Below are 23,504 nucleotides of genomic sequence, written 5' to 3'. Positions count from 1 at the left end.
CTTCTCCTGTGCACGTCTGGAAAGATGCTATTTTGTGGCTCATGCATCTTGTTTTATGTTTTGTTTGACAGGCCGAATGGGAGCTGGTGAAAAGAAAAATGCTTGCAATGTACAGTACCGACGACCTTTTGGTTGTGCAGTCCTCAGCATAGCGGATCTGTTGGCAGGAGACACAAAAGATGATCTTATTCTGAAAGTATACATGTAAGGAAATTTAAATCTGAAGTACATTAAAATAGTCCATGGGAAGAAATTGTGAGGTCAAATTTTGTCATAGAAATTTAATCTGATGTTTTCCCTCCAAAAAGGGTTTGACTTTCAAGTTAAATGTACAGATCCACATTTCATTGTACATTCAGATTAAACCATTATAGCCTATTGCGCACAGATACATTATCTGAGTCTTAATATCAGTCAGTTATTAATGGCTATTTTCAGCCTCAGCTCCATTCTCTGACCTGATCAAGAAATCTACCACACAGTCTATTGCAGTTAATACAATAAAGACTTCTGTGAAAATTTAAAGAACAATAAGATCATGCAAAGGAGGATGTTACCTTATGAAAACTTGCTCTGAGTAAAGGTGTGGATTTAAAAGATGACACAAGAATCTTTTTTGCAGCAGCAGACTTTTTGATTTATAGAATTGTAGAATTGGAAGAACCATCCAAGCCCAACCCTCTAAAAAGCTTGGAGCTGTTCTTCATACTGCTTCTGCTAACCCTTCATAAGTCAAAATATCAAAATAGAATATCCTTGACTGAGCATATGTTCCTACACATCACTTGAAGGGCTCTCCCAGTCTTTTGCCACCTGTATTCCTGGTAGTTTAGTTGCTACTATATTCTAATATTTTCGAGCAAATTAGCAGGATACTGAGTAGCCATGAAAATTTGATCAGGTCGAACTAGCTGCACATCAAGAGAGCAAGAAAGCAGACCAGAACCATACTATGTGGCTTGTTGACCTCTACTAGACTCTAGTCCTTGGTTAGCCATTCTCTGGGCAGGTTGTTGCTAGCACTTAACCATGGAACAAGGCTCCACAGAAACACCTATCAGAAATTTGCATGGCACTTGCTAACAGCTTCATATTTCACACAACTTTCTAAGCTGCCCAGTATCTGCTCTTATCTTGCTTCTTCTTCACTGACCCACAGATTATTTTCCAGCAATTTTGGACTAGCAGTTTCAACCATAAAGCAACATTATATTTTGATGCAGTGGTGCCTAACAACACAGTACTGTTGTTAGATTCACACACAGTCTGTCAAGGCTAGTGGCTGCAAGAAGCCAGACATTTTAACAAAGTGAGTAGCTCAGCAGCAGGGCACACAGGCTGCATGCAGAAGATCCAAGATTTCATCTCTGCTTGTCCAGCAACAGCCAGAAATGTCCCTTGGAAACTCTGGAAAGCCCATGGCCACTACAGCAAACGGCGCTGAGCAAGATGTACCAATGGGTCCTTCCAATATGCCTCCATGTCTTTGTGTCCATAACATGCAGATTTAAAAAAAATATATATATTATTAAAGCATCTATTCGAAAGTTACAATATAGCTTTGTCCACTGCTATAATATCGCAGAATGATCACTCCAATCCCATTGGAGCTGTTTAGTAAATAAAGTGTAAGTTGTATTTTTGACCCAGTGGTATTATTTAGTTTCTTGGAAGCAGTGAAAAAGTATGTTTCACTCTCCTCTGACTTTGGACTTGAAAGTGTGAAATAATATTTTGGGAAATAATGTGAGGGCACAGACTGCGATGTTATCAGCTGTACTCACTGGGGACTTCTGCTACTTTCAGGGTTAGTTCTTGGATTATGAATCACCTCAGTGGCTCAAGGTCAATCCTTCACTGGACTCTTTCCCCCCATATTATAGCTGCTGGAAGCAATGGTTGTGAGAGCAATTTAGTGTGATGGAGCAATGGCAGAATAGCTTTTATTTTCTTTAATTTTCTGACAGTTCAGCCGAAAGTGTTCTCTGCTGGATTCCTCAGCAGTAGGCAGGTTGACTTGCCAATTTTGTTCTCCTTTGAGAATAGGACTGTTTATGTGTGTGTTTTAAAAATGCAGGACAACACATAAAAAAAAGGATTCTGGCTTCCTTTAAATAACAAATACATCTTAAAATAATTGCTGAATTATGGGATTTGAGCATTTTGTTTCTGCTTCTATTGAAAAAGTTTCTTGCGTGGAATTGGTACTCATGGCTCCCTCTCTAGTGGCTTCCCATTTTGAGTGTGGCCACTTCAAAGAAATTGCTTTGTGGTATAATTTTCTTTGACCTTTAGTTTCAAACAATCTATACACAGTGGCCAGTCACAATTATCTGTAAGTCATCTAGGGGGAAAGCCAGCTTGGGTGGTTTACCCCCTAGACGACTTGAGTAAGAGGCTCACAGTTTAGAGCTCATGGTCTCTAACTGCTCAGCAGGTATTCCTAAGGTGCCATTATCTGTGCAATAGAATGTGAGCAGGCTGCCATGTGTAATTCTCCATAGTGGCCCAGTGGGCACTGTTGCTCATTAAAATGATGGGCACCCAGTCACCACAGGTCATGCTGTTTCATGCCACTGCTCGTAAGCCTATTGGGGTGTGCACTGACTGATGTTGGGGAGCTGCTAATGTTGGAAAGAACCCATCGGATGGTACTTGGCTGGGGTGATGGTGTCCAACCTGGAGCTATCCCTAGATGCGTTACTTAGAGTTCTGTGTATATAGCACTCTTTTTGAGCAATTCACAGAAAGCTCCAGATACTGTCCTGGCCCACCCCAGCTAAGGAAGGCACATATCTGATAGTTAAGTCTTCACTGACCAACAAGAAGCACTTACATCAACTCCCAGATGCCTGATGTCAGGGACTGGCTGGACGAAGAGGAGTGGTGGGAGGCACCAGCCGGGACCCCCCAAGGGAAATCCCAGAGGAAGAAGACTCAGAGGCAGGGGATTGTGGTGGGACCCTGAGGAGAGGTCAGAGGGAGGAGATTGGGAGGAGGAGGAGGAGGAGCTGGATTCTGATGGGGCAACAGGGTTTGGTGAGCAGGGAGAGTCTGTGACATGCAGCTGTTCAGACTCTGAGGCTGAAGCAGAGGAGGCTGCTGCAGACTCCAAGGACTCTCCCTCACCTCCTGGTCTCCAAGAATGTGCAGAGTAATGAGAAGAGCAGACCAGAGATGCACAGATGCATTTTGAGATTGCTTGGGAAGCCTCCTTTTTTTAAGGAGAAGCCTTAGAAAGGGTGGAAGTCAGGGACCTTCAGTCCGGGCAACTGCTTTATAGGGGCAAGACCTACTGGGAAGGGTTGCTGAGTTGTATGCCATTTCCTTGAATAAAAAATTAACTTCATTGACGCTACCTCTTTGTGCTGACCTGCATCTGACTCCAGCCGCCCTCCCCACACTTCTAGCCACTAGATATCTGTCCCTCAGACCTGCGCTCTGTGGGTCAGTTGCAGCAACAGTGAGACCTCGCCCCCTGCCGGCTTCTATACCTTCCCTTGATGTGTTGTGCACCCACAACCTGAGATTTTTCCTGCACGGAGGTTACTACTGCTCTTCCTGCCTTGAGCCTCTCCTGGTTCTAGGAGACAGCGGGGCAGGGGAAGGTGGGGAGATTACTGATCTGCCTGTTGCCAGAACAGCCTTTCCTCCCGCCACATCCTGAGTGCCTCCCTCCTTCCCCTGCCTTAGCTCTTGACTTGTGGGCTGTGCCACACCCCATACATTGCTGGTCCCCTCTCCTGGGTCACTCCCCTGATCCCCTCCCTCCCTGCCCCCAACACTCTTCGGAGCCCATAACAGATACGCATTGACATTGTTGCATTTCACAGTTGGTAGCGTTGGATGAGAGATACAATCCTGCCTTGGGCGATAGACCCTCTGAATTTGTTAACTAGGGAAAACATGTATCCTATTGGGGTTTTAAAACACTACTCCTTTTACAGGTGTAACACGGAAAGTGACTGGTTTCAGATCCATGAGAACATCATCAAGAAGCTAAACGCTCGTTATAACCTTACAGGATCTAATGCTGGTAAGTCATCTAGCTGATTTTCTTCTGCAAAATTTGAAGAGTCAGTATGGTGTAGCAGGTAGTATTTTAGTTTTCGGCGCGGCAGAAAACCTGGTATCAATTCCTGCTTAACTTCTAAGCTTTCTTGGTAGCATTTTGGTCCAGTCCTGAGACCCATGACATTTAATTGATTCCCCCCCCCCCCCAATGTGGATAGGCTTGCCATCTTAGGCTGGTCACCATCTTTCAGCAGATGTTGCCCATACATTAGCAAACAATTTTGTTTTTGCAACCATGAGGTCTGAAAATTTGCTTTTTATTTTAAAAACTGAAGGCAGAGCTTTTCAGAGAAAAATCTTCCTCTCATGAAATCGCATCATTCTCATAGCCTTCCATACAATTTTTGCCAGTGAATAGATAATGTATAAGTAGTCGTGCTAATTTAAATGCAGCTAATCACAAAGAAACAGTTTAAGAAAAGAGACTCAACTAGCGCCATCAATCATATGCAATTTTTGATGTGTGTTTTCAGCAGTGCCTCACAGCATTAGCGGTCTTATCTCTGTGCACGACATTTTGATGGGCCTTGTGATAACGGTGATTTGCTGCAGAGCACATTTTAATGTAAGGTGAATTTGCCGTTTTAAATTCATGATGCAGCGAAACCCTGGTGACATGGGAGATTTGAAAGAGTTGATGTAATGGGAAAGTCAGCATGCTGCAGTCTAAATTAAAAAGTGGTAGGGTCATGGTGTGTGCATTGCATTTAAACTTTATTGCTTTATATTGCCCTGGCCTAAAAGAGTACTTCTTAGTCTTAATTATCCCAAAGTCATAGAGGCTGTTGTTGCATATGTTTGGGCAAGATATGTGAATTTTTTCATGCTGCTGACTTGCAAATGAGTAAGCACAAGTTCAGTGAATGAGGTTTAGATACTTTTACAGATATATCGTATTTTTCGCTCTATAAGACGCACCAGACCACAAGACGCGCCTAGTTTTTGGAGGAAGAAAACAAGAAAAAAAATATTCTGAATCTCAGAAGCCAGAACAGCAAGAGGGATCGCTGCGCAGTGAAAGCAATCCCTCTTGCTGTTCTGGTTTCTGGGATAGCTGCGCAGCCTGCATTCGCTCCATAAGATGCACACACATTTCCCCTTACTTTTTAGGAGGGAAAAAGTGAGTCTTATACAGCAAAAAATACGGTATTTAGAGATGCAGTTATTACACTAAGAAACCATGCATGTGTGTGTATTCTCCCATGAGACAAATGATGCTTAATTTAAGCCAGAATGTTGTCTTATCCTGGTTTATGTAGTAGCTGTAATGTTAGTGAATTACAAGCTTTAAGTAATTCCATACCCAAGTGATCCATTTGGGGCTTTTTACTAGAAATTTGAAGCGTGTGAAGATTTATTTTATTTTTTAAATCATTTTGGAAAATGCTGCATCAGAGGTCCACGAACAACTAATTTACAACTTATATCCCTCATGCAAACTTCTATGAGTGCATGATGCAGCCCAGAGGAATTTCTGAACCAGTCTTAATTTATTTATTCCATTATGATGGTGATTGTTATTATTAATTAGTTTATACCCTTTATTCAGATATCACAGGGCAGTTCACAACATAAAAATAGAAAATGAAAATGCAGAATACATAACAAAACAAACCAATAAACCCTCTCCCACGGACACATTTAAAAGGTCATAGAATGTTAATCTGCCAAACACCTGGTTGAAGAGAAATGTTTTCGCCTGGTGCCTTAACATATGTAATGAAGGCACCAGGCGAACTTCCCTGGGGAGAGCATTCCAGAAACGGAGCCACTGAAGAAAAGGCCCATTCCTGTATTGCCACCTTCAGGGGAGGCACCCGAAGAAGGGCCTCAGATGATGATTGCAGGGCCCAGGTTGGTTCATGGTCCTTGAGGTATTGCTGATCCTGAGCTGTTTATTCTGCCTTTCTTCCATGATGGACCACAACCTGCCAGGGCTCCCAGGCAATCTTCCACCTAGCTCCAGAAGCTGCATCTTTTCATCAAGATTGAATTGCCCCCAAATGATGCCCTGAGACAGCATTAATGTCAGAGTTCTAAAAACATTTACTGGCAGTGTAAGCCCCAACACAGCATGTCTTAGTTATAAGCAGATGTGTATATGATTGTCCTGTAGGTGACATATTAGTCCATTTCCGTATTGATGTTTGTTCTTGTAGGGTGACAATATCGAAATCTTATAAACACCCTTTTCTCAATTCTGTGTGTGTGCATTGAGGCCTTTCATTTCATTGAACAGTCTTTCTCTGAACCTGTATGGTATTAAATACGTAAAGGTAAAGGACCCCTGACAATTAAGTCCAGCCGTGAACGACTCTGGGGTTGCGGTGCTCATCTCACTTTACAGGCTGAGGGAGCTGGCGTTTGTCCGCTCCGCAGACAGTTTTTCCGGGTCATGTGGCCAGCATGACTAAGCCGCTTCTGGCGCAACAGAACACCGAAACCAGAGCAGTACACGGAAATGCCATTTATCTTCCCGCCGGAGCGGTACCTATTTATTTACTTGCATTTTTGGGGGTACTTTTGAACTGCTAGGTTGGCAGGAGTTGGGACCGAGCAACAGGATCTCGCCCCGTCACAGGGATTCGAACCGCCTACCTTCTGATCAGCAAGCCCAGCTCAGTGGTTTAGACCACAGTGCCACTCGTGTCCCTATTAAATACATACCCTCACTCAAATAGTAAAAATGTGCCTACAACGTGGGCTCATAATTTGCAGCTGAGGTCTGCTGGTTGATTGTCAGCTCTTTATAGTAAATTATGTGGAAATTGTATTATAGATCTTTTGGTGCAAGGTGAAGCTTGCACCATATCATCTAGAAAATGTTCTGTTCTGGCCTCTTTCCAGTGCTGTTATTCTAGAAAAAAAGAGGTGCCGAAATTCACCACGAACACCTCCTCCCTTGATCTCTTCACATGGCAATGGTGCCCACCAGCAATGGTGCCAGAACCATCTAAGAAGAGGAGCTTCCATTGAGTTATGACTGACAAAAATCCGTGCCTCTTTCTATAGAATATATTTGTTACCATATTGATAATGAGCATCTTCCTGCTCCCATCAAGGAGGAAAGGAACTTATTTATTGCAACCTTCTTGAATGTGGCTCTCTTCCAAGTGTTTTGGACTGGAGTTCCCATCGATAAGAAGAGCCCCACTGGATCTGGGCAAAGGCCCATCTAGTCCAGCATCCTGTTTGCAAGGACCATTTGCCTGCGCCTGATGGGAACTGCAGTCCTAAACGTGTCGTGGGCACCAAGTTAGGAAACGCTGATTTAGTGACATGTGACCGATCATGCTTTTCTGTGTAATCATCCCAAGCTATCTTTTGTTAGGTCTCTGATTCAGCTTGTTCTCGAATATGCCTCTGCTTAGTTCAGAAATACATCAACAGCACTTGAAGAGTTGTGTTTTATACCCATTCTCCTTGGCACCCATACGTTAGAGTGCTTTTGTGTAATTGCTTTTGCACTCTTGTGACAGGATATTAATCTGCCATTTTAATCCTTCATTACACTTCTGAGGCAAGGAGATTATGTACATTAGATTTTGATGTGTTTAAACATCAATTGTCACCGAAGGCTGCTGTTAGAAAGAAATTCAAGGCAGGAATGATGCTGAGATCTTTGTGATTCAACATAAATACACACAGCATGGAAGCATTTCACTTTGTTCTCAATAAAAGGAAAGCCAAGGCAAATGAACTTTGGAGATTTTTTTGCTTGGTAATTATTGCTCAATTAACTTTAATTATGACTTGACAGTAGAAGAGAAGTATTTTGAGATTTTTGATTAAAATAAAATAAAATAAAAGCTATGCACATATATCTAGTTCCTGGATGATGATGATTTTTTTAGATTATTCTTTTAAAGATTTAGAAACATGGGGCCCTGTTTAGAATTTAGAAAGATGGGGATTCTCTGAATAACACTATTTCTTAAGGGGTAGAAGATAGCAAAGCAAATGAAACAATAGGCGTAATTTCATTGGCCATTTGCACCGTCAGTCAGTGGCTTGATTTCAACATAACATAACACTTAACTATGGTTTAGTGTTACTCATGCACTCTCCCTTCTTTGTCCTATTTTGATGCAACCACGAGGAAGAGATAAGCAGCTTTCATTTCTGTTTTCAACTAAGTTCAGGTGCCATTATGTAAACAGTGGTATATCAAGCCAGGATCAGAAACTGTTTGTCTGGATTTGCACATAAGGACAAGCCATGGTTACTTGAAAATGGCATTCCCATGCAATGTTCATGTTTTGAAATTAATGGTCAGCTAAGGCACTCGAGTATTGACCATAAATCAAGATACTGGAAATAATACATTTTGATTCTCACAGCATGAGAGGGAGAGCACACTCTGATCTTCAAGATGAGCAACGCTTTGCCTCCTAGTTTATTTTGACAGCATTCAGACACAATGATAGACTGTAGCTTAGCATTACGGGAACAAGCTTCAAGCTTGTTGTGAGTTTTCTGCTCCCTTCTCTTCGGACCAGAAAGTTTTGCTTACAGTGTATATATCTTCATGACTCAAATCTCAGGAAACCATGCGCGAAAAGATGAGCCAATATAATTATTGAGGTGAGCACTGACTCATGATGAGGAGTAAGTAGTTAGTCATAGCAAGTGGTGATAGGACACAGCATGGTTTCCATGAGTTGGTTTTGACCTCTCACGTTTGACAAGCACTGCTTGTGGGGGGGATTTAGGATAACTGAAAGACAAAGTTCTCTGTGACATAGAACCGGCTGATGGAAATGTCTTATGGGGCCATTCTGGCAGCCTTATCTGGTTCCTTGCCCATCTTACGCACGTTTAGCAGAAGCCTCACAGTTACAAGAGAGGGGACAATCTGCCATCCGTAATATAAATGCCAGCTCCCAACTCCAGTGTGACTAAGGAACAGAAACCAGGGCTGGGCCTTGCAGAAGAAAGGGCGAACCTATGACGATGGAACTGGCTCCGTTTCCTAAGACACCCATTGAAGTCTCTAGTACCTAGTACAGTAATTAGACTGCAGTTTGGGACACAGCTGCTGCTGGATGGTGGAAGTGGTGGATTCCAGGCCCTTCCTCAGATCATGTGCTTCTATAAGCAAGTTTAGCCTCTGATCTTTGAGCAGGGGTGGGGAACCCACATGACCAGGGGACCAATGTGGCCCTCCACAGGCCTTTCAACTCGGCCCTCAGAACCCTCCCCAGACCATGCCCTGTTTTTGCTGGGCTGGAGTGTGTGCTTGTGTAATTCTTGCTTTTCTGGATGGAAGACAGAGGGGTGTGGGGGTGTAAACTAGCTTATAGATAGGTAAAATGTACTTTCATTGCTCCTCCCACTTTCCCCTTTGGCCCTGCCCACTGCTGACATGTAGCTTACTGACAATATTGCCTAGAAGGGTTCCCAGGTTTAACCCTTCACTCCCTCCTAAATACATAAACGGCTCTCACTCATGCCTGAAGGTAAAAGTAGCAAGATGTCATGTTAGCTTTTTCTCCCTCCCACACCTTCCATTCCTTGACTTTTCTTGCATCTCATGAGTGTGTCACTCTTCTAATTATGCTTGAAGATGTGAATTTATCTTTGGTTCCTTGCTCTTTGGCCCATTGTGAACTTCATGCCATGATTTCCTGTAGAACATAGCAAAGCTAAGGCATTTCCCCCCCTCCAAATTGTACATTGTAAGCTCCTCAAGGCAAGGACTTGACTTGTTACTCTGTAAAGTGTCATGGTGGCATTATATTATGAAATAATAATAATTATGATATGGAGGTAATATCTGCCCCCTCCCTGCAACCTTACGTTGCGTAGGTCTGCTTTGCCCAAAGGAGCCCCATTTAGTGGTTCTGGAGTGGACAACATGATGGTCTTCATCCATTATTGTCCTCCAGCCTCCATCAGCCCTGACCAGCATGGTCAATGTTCATGGATAATAGACACTGTAGTCCAGCAATGTCTAGAAGGCACCACGTTGGCTACACCTGTGAAGTGGTAATACACTTGCATGAACAGAGCTGCCTGAAATCGATGCAATGTCTTCCCACCCATTCTGCATATCGTAATGATGAGCATGAGTCTTGCTGCACACAAATTGCGCCGGTTCTGCTCGATCCGCACTGCTCATTTATCGGTCAGAAAATTTCCACCCTCATTATTTTCACTGACTGCAATGCAATCTATTGTATTTCCCCTCTCATTACTTGCACTGGCTATAATAATCTAACACAGCCAAGTGTTCGAGCTGCTATGTGTGCAGCTGGATGCTCAAGCCATGATTATCTTCCTACGCCAGCTTATACTTTGTTTACATTTTAATGCTATTAAAATTCTGCTAGATTGGAAAGGTGTTTCGTTATATTGTTATAGCAATCTAAACAAGAAGATAATGTTCTATTGACTAAGCTCACTTTGAACGCCCTTGCAGCAATGGCTTAAGGTAATTGACAGCTACAGTTTTATTAAAAAATTCTATTATATAGGACATTCAGTGGCTGCCTTGTACCAATAAACTCTATTGTTAGCATCTCAGGCTATCATTCATCCTCTTTCAGTGGTACCTGAATTGTGCAACTTCAAAAAATGTAGTTCTATTATGAAGCATAAAGACTTCACGTAAAATTTGCTTGTAGAAAGCCTGGAAGGCAGTTGTAACCCTAGTTAAACTTGACACCTTTTCAGATATCTGTGCTATACCTTGTGCTTGGTACAATATATACAGTATATATAAAATGGTTTCTCAGCAATAGAGCAAACCTTGCATGAAAGTAAGTACTGGTCTCACGTGGCTTCAGTATATTTAAAAGGTAATACAGTGCCTGTCTGGTCCCAGCGGTCTTGGAATTTGCTCAGGGCTTATTAACACTTTATGTGCAAATGAGCTGGCCCACACTTTCGTTTAGTAGGCTCGCAAACATGGGTCACTTCTGATTCTTTGTACTCCGAGGAATAGCAGGTTGCAGCAGTATTCAGGAAAGCTTTTTCACCAACTGAAAAGAGGGTTGCAATGCTTTTTATCAGGACCCAAATCAAGATGCTGGTACTTACCTTTTAAAGTTGTAAATGACTTGGGATCTCAACACCTGAACAAGTAAGTGCCTATTTCCACATAAACTCCAACATTTCTCCAAAGAAAATAGGGACACCCCAAATAATTATAATTATAATAATTATAATTATTATTTTATATATACCCCACCTATCTGACTGGGTTGCCCCAGTTACTCTGGGCGGCTTCTAACACATATAAAAACATAACAAAACATTAAGCATTTTAAAACTTCCCTATACAGGGCTGCCTTCAGCTGTCTTCTAAAGGATCAAATCAGAAACCGGGACGCCTTCTGTAAATCTGGGAAATAGGGACACTTGGAGGGCCTGTTTCCATACCAGGCTAGCCTGTGTTTTGTTGCTCAGTCCCAGCTCCTGCCAACCTAGCAGTTCGAGAGCGCGTCAAAGTGCAAGTAGATAAATAGGTACCACTCCGGCGGGAAGGTAAATGGTGTTTCCGTGCGCTGCTCTCATTCGCCAGAAGCAACTTAGTCATGCTGGTCACAGGACCCAGAGAAGCTGTCCGTGGACAAACGTCAGCTTCCTCGGCCAGTAAAGCGAGATGAGCGCTGCAACCCCAGAGTCGTCTGCTACTGGACTTAACGGTCAGGGGTCCCTTTACCTTTACCTTTGCTGCATATTCTTCTTCAGTTGCCTACTTTTTTGGAGATACAATACTGATGCCCTGGGTTTGCAACATCACATGATAAACAGAAGCATGGTGAGTTGTGGCAGGAATCAAACTCTCTTCCTATTTGCAGTATTTGAATACTGGGAAAGATCCATCTCATACTCAGCTGCATGTATGTACAGAGAGTACTGTGTGTTTGCAGGAGAGGGTGAAGACTGCAATCCACATGCACCTATGCAATGTACATTGAAAGTGGTATTTGAGCAAGTGAAAAGGGCCTTAATCTAACATCCTTGACAGCTCCTTCAAGTCCTGGGTTAAAAGCTGCTTTTGTGGTTGGTATCCTCCTGCTTCCTGGGTGAAATACAATTCTCTGAAGGAAGTCTGAGGCAGATGAAAGAAGAGGTTGAAGAAATCTTTAAATGCTAATTAGATTTAAGGTCTTGAACTTTAAAGTGTTTAGGAAGAATAACAGGATTACACGGCACCAGGCAGTGCAGAATATCTTATTATTTTAGCAGACTACTTCTTTGAAGTAATTGTAGTCTGTATCAAATGTGTCTTTGTCTCTAAGAAGACAATAAAAAACCCACCCAGTTTAATAAATGTCTTAAGCAAAGTTATTTGTTAAACGGTAATAAATAATATGTCCAGTGCTTAAAAAGTCCCCATTATAGTTGTTTTCACATGTGCATTTACACACACACATATGGGATGAGTTGAGAATTGAGTGATCACATCTCTAATGTTAGAGCATGTCATCTGTGGTCCCTTTTATCACGGGCAAAATACCCATGAAAATCACAATAGAAGGTGCTGTAGATAATCTTTCTGGACGAATAGACATCAAAAGGTGTAGCCACGTTGAATATGTTTTGGAAAATTTGAGACTGTATAATACGCATGGGGAGCCTCAGACCTGGAGGCCAAATGCAATCCTCCAGGAGTCTATCTGACCACTGGGACTTTTCTCAGGCCACGCAATGTCCTCAGCCACAACAATCACCATACCACAACTGCATTTAGGTTTCGTATTCTGGTATTTGGAGATGAACTACTGCTTGTGCAAACTAGTTTCTCCTGCACAGACACTACTGCAGACTACAGGAAGGGAGAGAGGCAATTGGAACATGCAAGTGGGAGGGAGTGGATGAACCCAACAGCCGAGCCGTGCTTTTGTTGCTACAAATGAATCAAGCGAATGTCTCTTTGGATTTTGCATGCAGTGTCCCAACTCCGCCTATAATTTTTAACTGTGAAGCCCTTATTTCTGAATGGTGTCCATTTTATTATGGAATCTGATGATCTCTGAAGTCAGTTTGCATGGGAAAATGGATTTCCAATCTCTAGAACACTTTATGGTCCCCAAGAATTGGTGGTCTATACAGTACCTGTTATTGGCCCTGTGGGTTTATGTGCTGCTTGTCTAGATTCTTTTGACAGATGGCCCCTGGTGCTTCTCTGGAAAAGTGAGGAATGACTGATTCTTGACTGTTTCCTTTTCCTTTTATAGGTCTAGCTGTGTCTCTGCAGCTGCTACACGGAGACATTGAACAAATCAGGAGGGACTACACATCCATGTTTACACATGGAGTATCGATAACAAGAAAGCTGGGCTTTTCCAATATTATCATGCCAGGTGGGTTAAAGAACCAAGTTAAGAAAAATCCTATCCTAAAATGGGAATTAAGGTCCGAGGTGGTTGAAAAGACACTTGTCAGCTGGATCAGGAAGCAGATAGATAGCTAGTGCAGCAAATTGTACAGCAGACTATATATGTTCCTATCAACCCTACTTCTGCAAAGAGGTGGGCCATAGGATTTTATACCAGCTGGTTCTTCTGAATCACCTCTAAGGGAAGCTATAGCTAAAGGGCATTGCAGCAGCTACTCCATGAGGTTACAAAGGATGATAATGGAAAGTTGCTTATTTTTCCTTGATGATTTTTGTAAAGCTTAGATTTTGCATCTTCCATGATTAAGCATGCTCACATGGAAATAAATCGCGCCGAAAGCAGTAGGATCTAATTCCAAGTAAATCTTTGTACTTCTGGTCCAAGCCTTTGTGATCAAAGACCTGATTAGCTGTCTCTGCAATGGAATTTCTGAATGACTGGTAAATCATACCATGGCAAAAAAAGTTTGTGTGTCTCTGTGTGTGTGTTTTAGGGCAAGCAAAACAGACATCGGGGAAGAACAGTCTAGACTTGAGCATGTCCAGGTAGGCATGATTGACAATGGAATGAAGAAAGCAGGAGTAAAGTTAGGATGATAGGAAGTGGAGAGGTTAGGGCGTCAAAGCAGTTTGATTTAGGTGCTTAGGCAGCAGCTGGCTTGCGTAGACAGGAGTGTGTAGCAAGAATTTCTGGGAGCTTTAGCTCTGAGAATCAAATGAAGTGTAGCTATAAATCATCCAGTCCCAGGCACAGCAAGTATTGGCAGAGAACCACGAGTTCCTGTTGTTAGATGTTTGGGACTATTGCACACTTAATTGTTGAAAGCTAATCTCAGAGCTTTTAAACAGATAATTCTCATTTTCCTTGGTCTGCATTTTTGCGTGGTGTACAGAAGCCAGGAAGAACCCATTTTGGATACTACGTAGGTCCTTCCTCCCTTTTATTTCCTGTTCAGTTTTATGTTGATTGCAGGGGTGAAAGGTTAATCTTCTGCCACGTCCTGATTCTGTCCAGAATACCATGCAGGTGATTCAAAGAATCTTCTCCCCAAAATCCATCATAAATAACTGCTTGAAGTTCAGTGGTTTCCACTAGCACTCTACCTTTCCTTACCTTTTTTTGTGTGGTGTTGTAGTTTGGTAATTTGAGAAAATGTCATCAAGCACCCTGGAAGCTGGTGTAACTGATGCTAATGAGTAACAGCTTTTACCGAGCACCAGGCATCCCTATTAGCTCTATTCCAGTCTTTGCTAGCAGTGCATGATATAGCGGCTCTCTGCTGTGCGTTGTCACATTTTCCTCTGGCTGCTATAAATAATTTTTCTTCTTTTGACTTCCCATTGTGAGACGCAGTGATGTTCTGTGCCACTATGAAAATGCACATTACAGCGGAGCAGTGTGTGGCCAGCCGCTGGTAGACTTCAGCGGCTATGTATAAGCTGCGCTACTGTAGCTGTGATGGACTTTGCTTAAAAATATAGATTTTGACATCAGCTTAGTAATTGGCTCCATTCTTTTGTGAGCTACTGAACCACTTTTGTGAGGATACGGCACATGCTGTAAAGGATATTTTTTTATTTGTATAGTGATCATCGTATCTTAATAAGAATGAATGTTTGTTTTGCTAATTGCAGCCAGGCAATATGGAAAATGAAAAGCAGAAGGTTATCCTTTCTGTCTGTATCTCCTGCAGTGTAGGATAGACTTTGTTCCATGAGTAACACACAGCTTTAATCAGATGGCATGGGCAACCCACAGGACACATGCAGCAGTGGTCGGGAGAGTCACAAGCTACTTTAAATGAATTCAAATCTCCAGGGCCTGGTGAGCTGCACCCAAGAGTACTAAAGAAGTTTGCCAATGTAATCTCAGAACCTTTGTCTATAATTTTTGAGAAGGGGGGAAAGGAAGACCCAGATAACTACCGACTGGTCAGCTTGATCTTGATACCAAGAAAGGTCCTGGAACAAATAATTAAACGGTCCATCTCTGAGCCCTTAGAAAAGGATGCTGTGATTACTAAGACCCAGCATGAGTTTCTCAAAAATAAGTCATGCCAGACAAATCTCATTTCTTTTTTTGATGAAGTTACAAGCTTGGTGGATCAGGGGAATGTTGTGGACATAGTGTATCTTGATTTCAGTAAGGCTTTTGACAAAGTCCCCCATGATATTCTTGCAGAGAAGCTGGTAAAATATGGGCTGGACAAAGTAGCTGTTGGGTAGATTTGTAGCTGCTTGACCTGGCTTACTGGTAGTACATGTGAAAAGGATATATGAGTACAGTGTGATGCAGCAGCAAAAAATGCCGAACCTATTCTAGCCTTCATCAACAGAAACATAGTGTCCAGATCAAGGGAAGTCATAGTACTGCTCTATTCTGTCTTGGTCAGACCACACCTGGAGTACTGTGTCCAATTCTTGGCACCACAATTTAAGAAGGAGATTGAGAAGCTGGAATATGTAGTGGAGGGTGACCGATATGATCAAGAATCTGGAAAGCAAGCCTGATGAGGAATGGTTGAAGGAGTTGGGTATGTTTAGCCTGGGAAAGAGAAGACTGAGAGGAGATATGATCGCTATCTTCAAATGCTGCACTGATGTTTTGCTTTTGGCATTTGGTTGTTCACTGTGGGAAACAAGTACTGGACTAAATACAACTTTGATCTGATCCAAAAGAGCTCTTACGTTCTTAAACAGGACTATTATTCCTATATATCATGTGCAAATATAGTTCGTTGGGAAGAGGAAGAAGTGTCAAAGACTCAGCCATAGGCTTCAAAGTGCAGATAGATTTATAATCAGCATCCCAGAGAATATTATGTTGAAATCATTCTATTATGTTGAAATCACAAATCATCTGATTTGTGTATGACCCTTGTAAGTGTCTCAGATATCAAGCAATTAAACCTTAAAGCTTCAGGTGTCAGTATTTCCCAATCAATTTCCAGCTCTTTTTAGACCCATCCTAGACCCCATTGATATAGGGAAAGCCCCCAGAAAATCCTCTTCTCCTTCAACAGCAGTAAATATTATTTTCTGCTTAGGGGCCTTTGTAATTAATCAACACTACAGAGCTCAGATGCTGGGTGTGAGCACCATCTACAGGGAAGTATTTTCATCAGATAAAAGTCTCCTTGAGGAATTGTGTTATTTGAATCTGTTTCTGTCCTCTCTGTACTCAACTGACTCTGCTATAAATCAAGAAGACAAAAAGAAGGTGTTGGATTTGTACAACCGGAATGCAGTTATTTGTTTTAAAGGGCTTACCATTATGAGATTACGCCCAATTTTGGAATGCAAGAACTGTGCCTTAGATTATTAATTGTGTAAAGAATTTAATTTCCTACTCTTTCAGATATTTGCTGTACATTTGTCTCCTGTTTGTTCCTTGTGACTTAATGAGTGTACCTGTACAAATTGGGTTCTGGGAGTACTGTCTCACATTAATTTTTATTGTTGTTACAGTATTCCAGTATTTATATACCACTTTTGAACAAAATAATGTTTCTGAAAGAGTTAAACCTGTTTGGTTTTGTTTTTTTAATGAAAATATAAAACATATTCAGGTTGACTCCCCGAAAGGTTTTATACGTCTCAAAAGGAGCATAAATTAACCTCTTGAGGAAGAGCAGAACATTCCACAGCTTCACAGCCAGAAAAACTAACAGAAATGCTACTCCAGAAGGGAAGGTCTCTGGAGCAGAACTGCAAAAACCTGGCAGGCTTATACGGGATAAGAGCCTTAAAAGGTTAAAACCAGCTGTTTGCGTTCGGCTCTACAGGTGTTCTAGGACAGCTGTGATCAAATTGCTGGATTCCACTTATTCCAGCGTTCTTCCAGGGAGTCACGATATCTAACTGAAAACTCCAAGGGTGCAAAACTCTGGAAAGGACTGCATCCTTGTGCTATGGATGCAGTCTGTGTCCCAAAATTATAAATAAAACCAGGCTGAAAAGGACCAAGAGACGGCCAGAGTCATCCGAAAGCAGACTCATTAGTCTCATGAAAGAGAATAATGTTTCACATGTTCTCAGTTCCTTAAGCAAGATGAACTTCTAAAGGCAGCCTTTTACTAGATCAGTTTTCTGGTGACTCTGCATGGATTGGAGAGTCAGTGGTGTTTCATAATACAGTGGTACCTTGGTTGTTGAACAACTTGGCTCCCAAAGTTTGCAAAACCTGGAAGTGAGTGTTCCGGCTTGCGAGCGTTTTTTGGAAGCCGAATGTCCGACGCGGCTTCCGATTGAGTGCAGGAAGCTCCTGCAATCAATTGGAAGCCGCGCCTTGGTTTTCAAACGGTTTCAGGAGTTGAACGGAACGGAATAAGTTCGACAACCAAGGTACCACTGTACCTGTCTGATTACAAACATACAAACATTCAGCATAGGGGGCAGCCACAGATCTAATCTGTAAAGCATTATCTGTTTCCAAAAGTAACAACAGGCAGTTGTAAGCTCAAGGCATCTTCCTGCTACCCAGCAATAAAACTCAGCTTTCTTTCTCCTTAGTTGGTTACACTGAAAACTGCCATATTTTCTCTTCTGCGACACACATACAACAGGCAGAACCCTGTCTCAGCCTCTTCCCTGCCAGGCAGGTTTGCCACAAATTTCAGTAACAAGTACCCACCAGCCTTCGAGGTCATTATGCAAGCAATCAAGCTGTGCGGAAGCCCCAAGAGAGTCATCGCTTCGCTTGACGCAACCCAATATTATTCCCATAATAGTAATATTCTTCCATTCTTGCAGTCAGTAACTTCTTGCTGATTGCAAAGTCTATAAAATTCAATTGGGAACCCCCCCCCCCCTTTACCAGAGTCCTTTGTCACAAAGTTTTTTCTGATTGTGTTAGCTATTGAAAAATAAGTTTAAAGCAATACAGTTAAGTAAATAGGGCTTGAACTATAACCATCCATGAAACTGTTATGATCTGTGGGGAATGTAGCCTGTATTTCAGATGCTGTTTAAATTTTTTTTTATATGAATGAAAGTGGGGACGATGCCTCATGTCTGCCAATGAATTTCGGTTTTCCCAAATAAAATCAGCAAATGAACAGGTGTCTGGTCACACTCGGTTCAATAAGTTCAATAAATGCACAATTACTTTTATCGCAGCCACTCCACTCTTTATTTCTTTTTCCTCCCGTGACCTTGATTTATTGGATTCACTGTGTGTTTTGTCAATAAAGGGTTGAGCTTGGAGTGACAGGGAGAACAATGTGCTCATAATGCAACTGTGTTTGATTTCCATTTTGCTGCTCTGGCAGGAACGCAACCAGCACCGGGGATTTAATGTGGGGTAGCTGTCAGGAATACCTGTTTCACTTTTGCTCTACAGGAGAGGGAAACCTGTGCCCCTTCAAAATATTTTATGGGGTTCCAACTTTCATCAGCCCCAGCCAGCATGACTAAATGTCAGGAATGATAAGAGTTGTAGTCCAGCAACTTTGCTAACCAGTCATAGTCTGCCAAGAAAGTAGTATGTGTAGTTTAGAATGTTCTTTAGAAAACAAAACAAAAGAACCCTAACACTTTACTTTGGAAGACTGTTCCCAAGTCCAGGGAAGATGTCTTTAAAATTTCTGGAGTACAGTGGTACCTTAGGTTAAGAACTTAATTTGTTCTGGAGGTCTGTTCTTAACCTGAAACTGTTCTTAACCTGAGGTACCACTTTAGCTAATGGGGCCTCCTGCTGCCGCCGTGCCGCCGCTGGGCGATTTCTGTTCTCATCCTGAAGCAAAGTTCTTAACCCAAGGTAATATTTCTGGGTTAGCGGAGTCTGTAACCTGAAGCGCATGTAACCTGAAGCGTATGTAACCCAAGGTACCACTGTATTTAGCTTGTTAGATATTTTATCTTAGGACTTCATTTTTTCAGGGATTGTTGATGATCTTTCTTTTTTAAAAAAGTGGCCATGAACATAATTCAAGTAAAACGAAATAATTGGGTAGCTGACAAAAAGTGTCCAATTATCTAAGTTTTCCAACTCTTTTTAAAGGATTGGGGCTCACTTCAAGTAGACCACTTCTTTTGGTGGGACAAGCTGCTGCCATCACATAACTTCAAGAAGCTTGCACTGACTGCCCATATGCTACCAGGCTTGGTTCAAGGTTTTTGTATAAACTTACAAGGCCCTTAACAACTTGGATCCAGGATATCTTAAGGACCACCTGAATCTTTACATCCCTGCTCAGTCACTGAAATTTCTTTTTTTTTCTTGGAGGGGGGGTAGGTAGAAGTCACCATATCCATCAGGAGCAGTGCATTCAGTACTGTGGGCCCAATTCTGTGGAACTCTCTCCTATCTGAGATAATAGTAATAATATTAACAACAATAACAAGAATAATTTTATGCCACCCATCTGACTGCATTGCCCCAGCCACTTTGGGCACCTCCCAACAAAATATTAAAAACACAGTAAAATATCAACCATTAAAAACTTCCCCGAATGGAGCTGCCTTCAGATGTCTTCTAAAAGTCAAATTGTTGTTTATCTGTTTGACATCTGGTGGGAGGCTGTTCCACAGGGTGGGAGCGACTACTGAGAAGGTCCTCTGCCCCTATAACTTCACTTCTCACACTGAGGGAACTGCCAGAAGGCCCTCAGAGTTTCACCTCAGTGTTTGGGCTGAACGATGGAGGTGTATGCACTCCTTCAGGTATGCAGGGTCAAGGCTATTTAGGGCTTTGAAGGTCAACGCCATCGCTTTGCCAGGCTTCGTTGAACTTCTGGTGCCTGATGAAGACTTATTTTATGTCAGCAAGCATTTTAAGTAATTTTTAAAAAATTCTTTCTAATTAATTTTAAACCAGTTTTATCTCTGTTTCACCTTTTGTGATCCTGTATGCTGCTCAGAGACGGCAGTGATAAGTGGTCTGTGAACAGCTGAAATATGTGAATGCGCATTGAGCCATGTACATGGTGTGTACATGTTCTGGGACCATGGAATACCAATTCTACATGGAATGCCAATCTGTGTGACGAATTGTTCACATTTCCAACCACATCCTAAAGCATATTGAATCATCAGTGATTACCTTACTAGGGGATGGAGGCATTTCAAGATGGCCTACGTTTGTAATAGCCACTGTGCGAGTGGAACATAGTTCTGCTCTCACAGCGTGACTTTCCCTTCCTCTCCTCTCCTCTCCTCTCCTCTTTGCTACCCTCCCTGTAGCCTGTCACATCTCCTCAAAATTTGCCCCACTGGGTTGGGTAAGCCTCTAGAGCATAATTTGGGGAGTACGTGGGGACTGCAGGTGGGGAGGAGAGGGATGGGAAGCCCCATTGTATGGCTGAAACACCACTTGCACAATATTGGAGCCCATAGTTTTTGATATTGAAGTATTTTGTAATAGGGTATAATGGGAAGGGGGTGTTCATTGTATTAATGATAACGTCTTGTGCATACAACATACATTGGAGGGCTGGGCACCATAACAAATTGGGGGTGTTTGTTTGCCTACCATTTGTGCCTATATTTTGGGATATGAACCTGGCTGTTCCTAACTGCTGCAGACAAGATAGAGGTGCCACCATTCTTTTTCGGCTGTGACTCCAATCTGGTGGAACGCTCTGCCGCAAGAGACTAGGGGCCTGCGGGACTTGACATCTTTCCGCAGGGCCTACAAGACAGAGCTGTTCCACCAAGCCTTTGGCCAGGGCACAGCCTGACTCCCTCCTTTGGCAATCTTCACAGAACTCTAGCCCAATGGTTGCCATCCATTTGATTTGAATTAATTTTATAATTAAATGATTTTAGAATGCTGTATTATTTTATTGCTGTTAGCCGCCTTGAGCCTGGCTTTGGCTGGGGAGAGCGGGATATAAATAAAATAATAATAATTATTATTATTATTATTATTATTATTATTATTATTGTTGTTGTTGTTGTTGCTGTTGTTGCTATGTGAGCACATACAAAGTCTTCTTACCAAGCTTCTCCACACAGGCAGGCAGTAGCTATGTTACATCCTTCTCTCCAGCTGTTTGGAGTCCTATGTATTGACCTCTCTCTTTCAGCTTTTTCAAGCCTTTTTCAAATATTCTGTGTCTGCTCTTATTATGTATTCTATTGGGAACTCCTCCTTTATATATCTACACTCACTAATTGCCAAATGGCTTTTCTTGAATTGAGATTTGGGCTTTGTATTGGTATATGCATCTCTGGGCAAATGCATGCATGCTTTGTTTAAGATCTAGTATGACTATAACAGATTTACACGAGGAATGGATTATGAAGTTATTTCCAGCTTGAATGAGTCTTGATTGTTTTGTGTCTTTAAGCATAGTATTCTCAGTCACTTTAATATTATCTGCAGCATTAATTAAAATGCTTCCGGCTGTGGAATGATGATTCTCCCCCTTAAAATAATACATACAAAATTAGCAACCAGCTTCTAAGACACATACTGCTTTTGTCCTTTGTTCTGTTATAGAGCAATTATTGAAACACAGTTCGCTGCATAGTAGACTTTATTTTGTTCATAGTGCCTGTCGTAATATATTTTTATGTATTAAATAGGATTGTAACCTGGTTAAAGAAAAGTTACTTGAAAGGACCTCAGCTGATTGTATGCTCGCTCCTTCCTCACTCCACCATACAAACTGCAGCATGCAGAAATAGTTGGCTTAACTAATACCTTCAGCTCCCCTCACCCATCTTTCCTCCTTTTCTTTTTTTATGATGTGTGTGTGTGCTTTTTTCAGCCCAAGGACCAGATCAAGAATTGGCTATTCACAGGCCATTTAGGGCAGATGGGTAGTGCTATCAGCTGATAGACATTGGCAGTGGGAACCTTTGAAGTTGTCCATTTGCAAAGTACATTTGCAAACAAATGTTTCACCTTTGTGGACCAGCAAAGCTCCCTGCAAAGGAACAATATTGCTTTGCAGACACGGTTTGATTTCAAAGCGCATCTGCAAATGGACAACTTCCCGGGGCTCACTGATGGACACCATCAGCAAATCCCTCTTGGCAAGGAACAATTGGGAGTGCACCTCCCACCCACCCCACTTCCAGGAGAGATGCCATCTGTATGTTCAGCTGATGTGGAAAAGAGCTCTGTGTGCATACAGACAGGTGTGTGTAGTGCAGAGGGACACTGACTGAGCCAAAGGCCTCCCTCACATAAATTGGTATTCGTAGTTTTCTACCTTGCACCAATGGAGTCCTATTGCTGCAAGTGTGTTGTTACACCAGCATGGTTTTGCCAGCTTAATGTACAAGGGGTTTAGGATGAGCCTTACCCTGTCCGGTGGGCATGTGCCTGAGAGGGGGTCATGCTCTGATTATACAATTCTTGCAGAATGGATCCATCTCATCATTACTATTAACTCTCTCTCTCTCTCTCTCTCTCTCTCTCTCTCTCTCTCTCTCTCACACACACACACACACACACACATATGGTGTGATTACAGAGTAAATTTTATCTAGCACTCCTTTCTCCTGGGCTTATTACCTAATTATTATTATTTTATTTTGTTATTTAAAGCGAAGATCAAGGCTGTGTTGTTTCTGCTTGGGTTAATCTTCAACTGTTTCTTTCCCTCTCCTGCAGGTGAAATGAGGAATGACTTATATATCACAATAGAAAGAGGAGAGTTTGAGAAGGGAGGAAAAAGTGTGGCTAGGAATGTAGAAGTGACAATGTACATTGTGGACTGTGGTGGTCAAATCTTAAAGGTATTTTTCTTCTTCAAGCTTTCTCCTTAACTTTTCCTATTGTGTATTTTATTCTAAATGGTAACCTTCTGCAATCAATGACAACCCATAGATTTTATAACAATGTACACAGTCCAGCTATCCAATAGAGAGAAATATGTACACTACGTATTCATGGGGTCATAATCACAGCAATCAAGCACACAAATTGAAACTTCTAGTTAGGCCTACACAGCTTGTGTGACCAAGCTAAATGCAGCCCATGAATTATACCATGGCCTCCTGGACCTTCATAACCTTGCTTCTTTGGCAGTCCCAGGCAGGCCAAAAAATAAATAAATGAGGGAACCTTATTGAGCCTTTGCTTGAGAAGGTCAACTTTGCTTGAGAAGGTCAATGAAGGGTTGGCAAT

General features: G+C 42.1%; 1 protein-coding gene across 5 annotated transcripts in view; it reads left to right on the top strand.

The window, feature by feature from the left end:
- The window catches only part of DOCK4 (dedicator of cytokinesis 4), a 249,605-nt gene that overhangs the window by 132,238 nt on the left and 93,863 nt on the right, over positions 1–23,504 (top strand). For all 5 annotated transcript variants that reach the window (XM_081022240.1, XM_081022238.1, XM_081022237.1 and 2 more), the window contains exons 11-14: positions 72–204; positions 3,948–4,036; positions 13,263–13,388; positions 22,989–23,113. In XM_081022240.1, the coding sequence (XP_080878366.1) occupies positions 72–204; positions 3,948–4,036; positions 13,263–13,388; positions 22,989–23,113 (473 nt within the window). The remainder of the gene's footprint in view (positions 1–71; positions 205–3,947; positions 4,037–13,262; positions 13,389–22,988; positions 23,114–23,504) is intronic.

This window comes from Podarcis pityusensis, assembly GCF_964106645.2.
Source record: "Podarcis pityusensis genome assembly, chromosome: 10".
Lineage (NCBI taxonomy): Eukaryota > Metazoa > Chordata > Lepidosauria > Squamata > Lacertidae > Podarcis > Podarcis pityusensis.
Note: the sequence above shows the minus strand (reverse complement) of the source record. Positions and strands in the feature narration are given on the sequence as shown.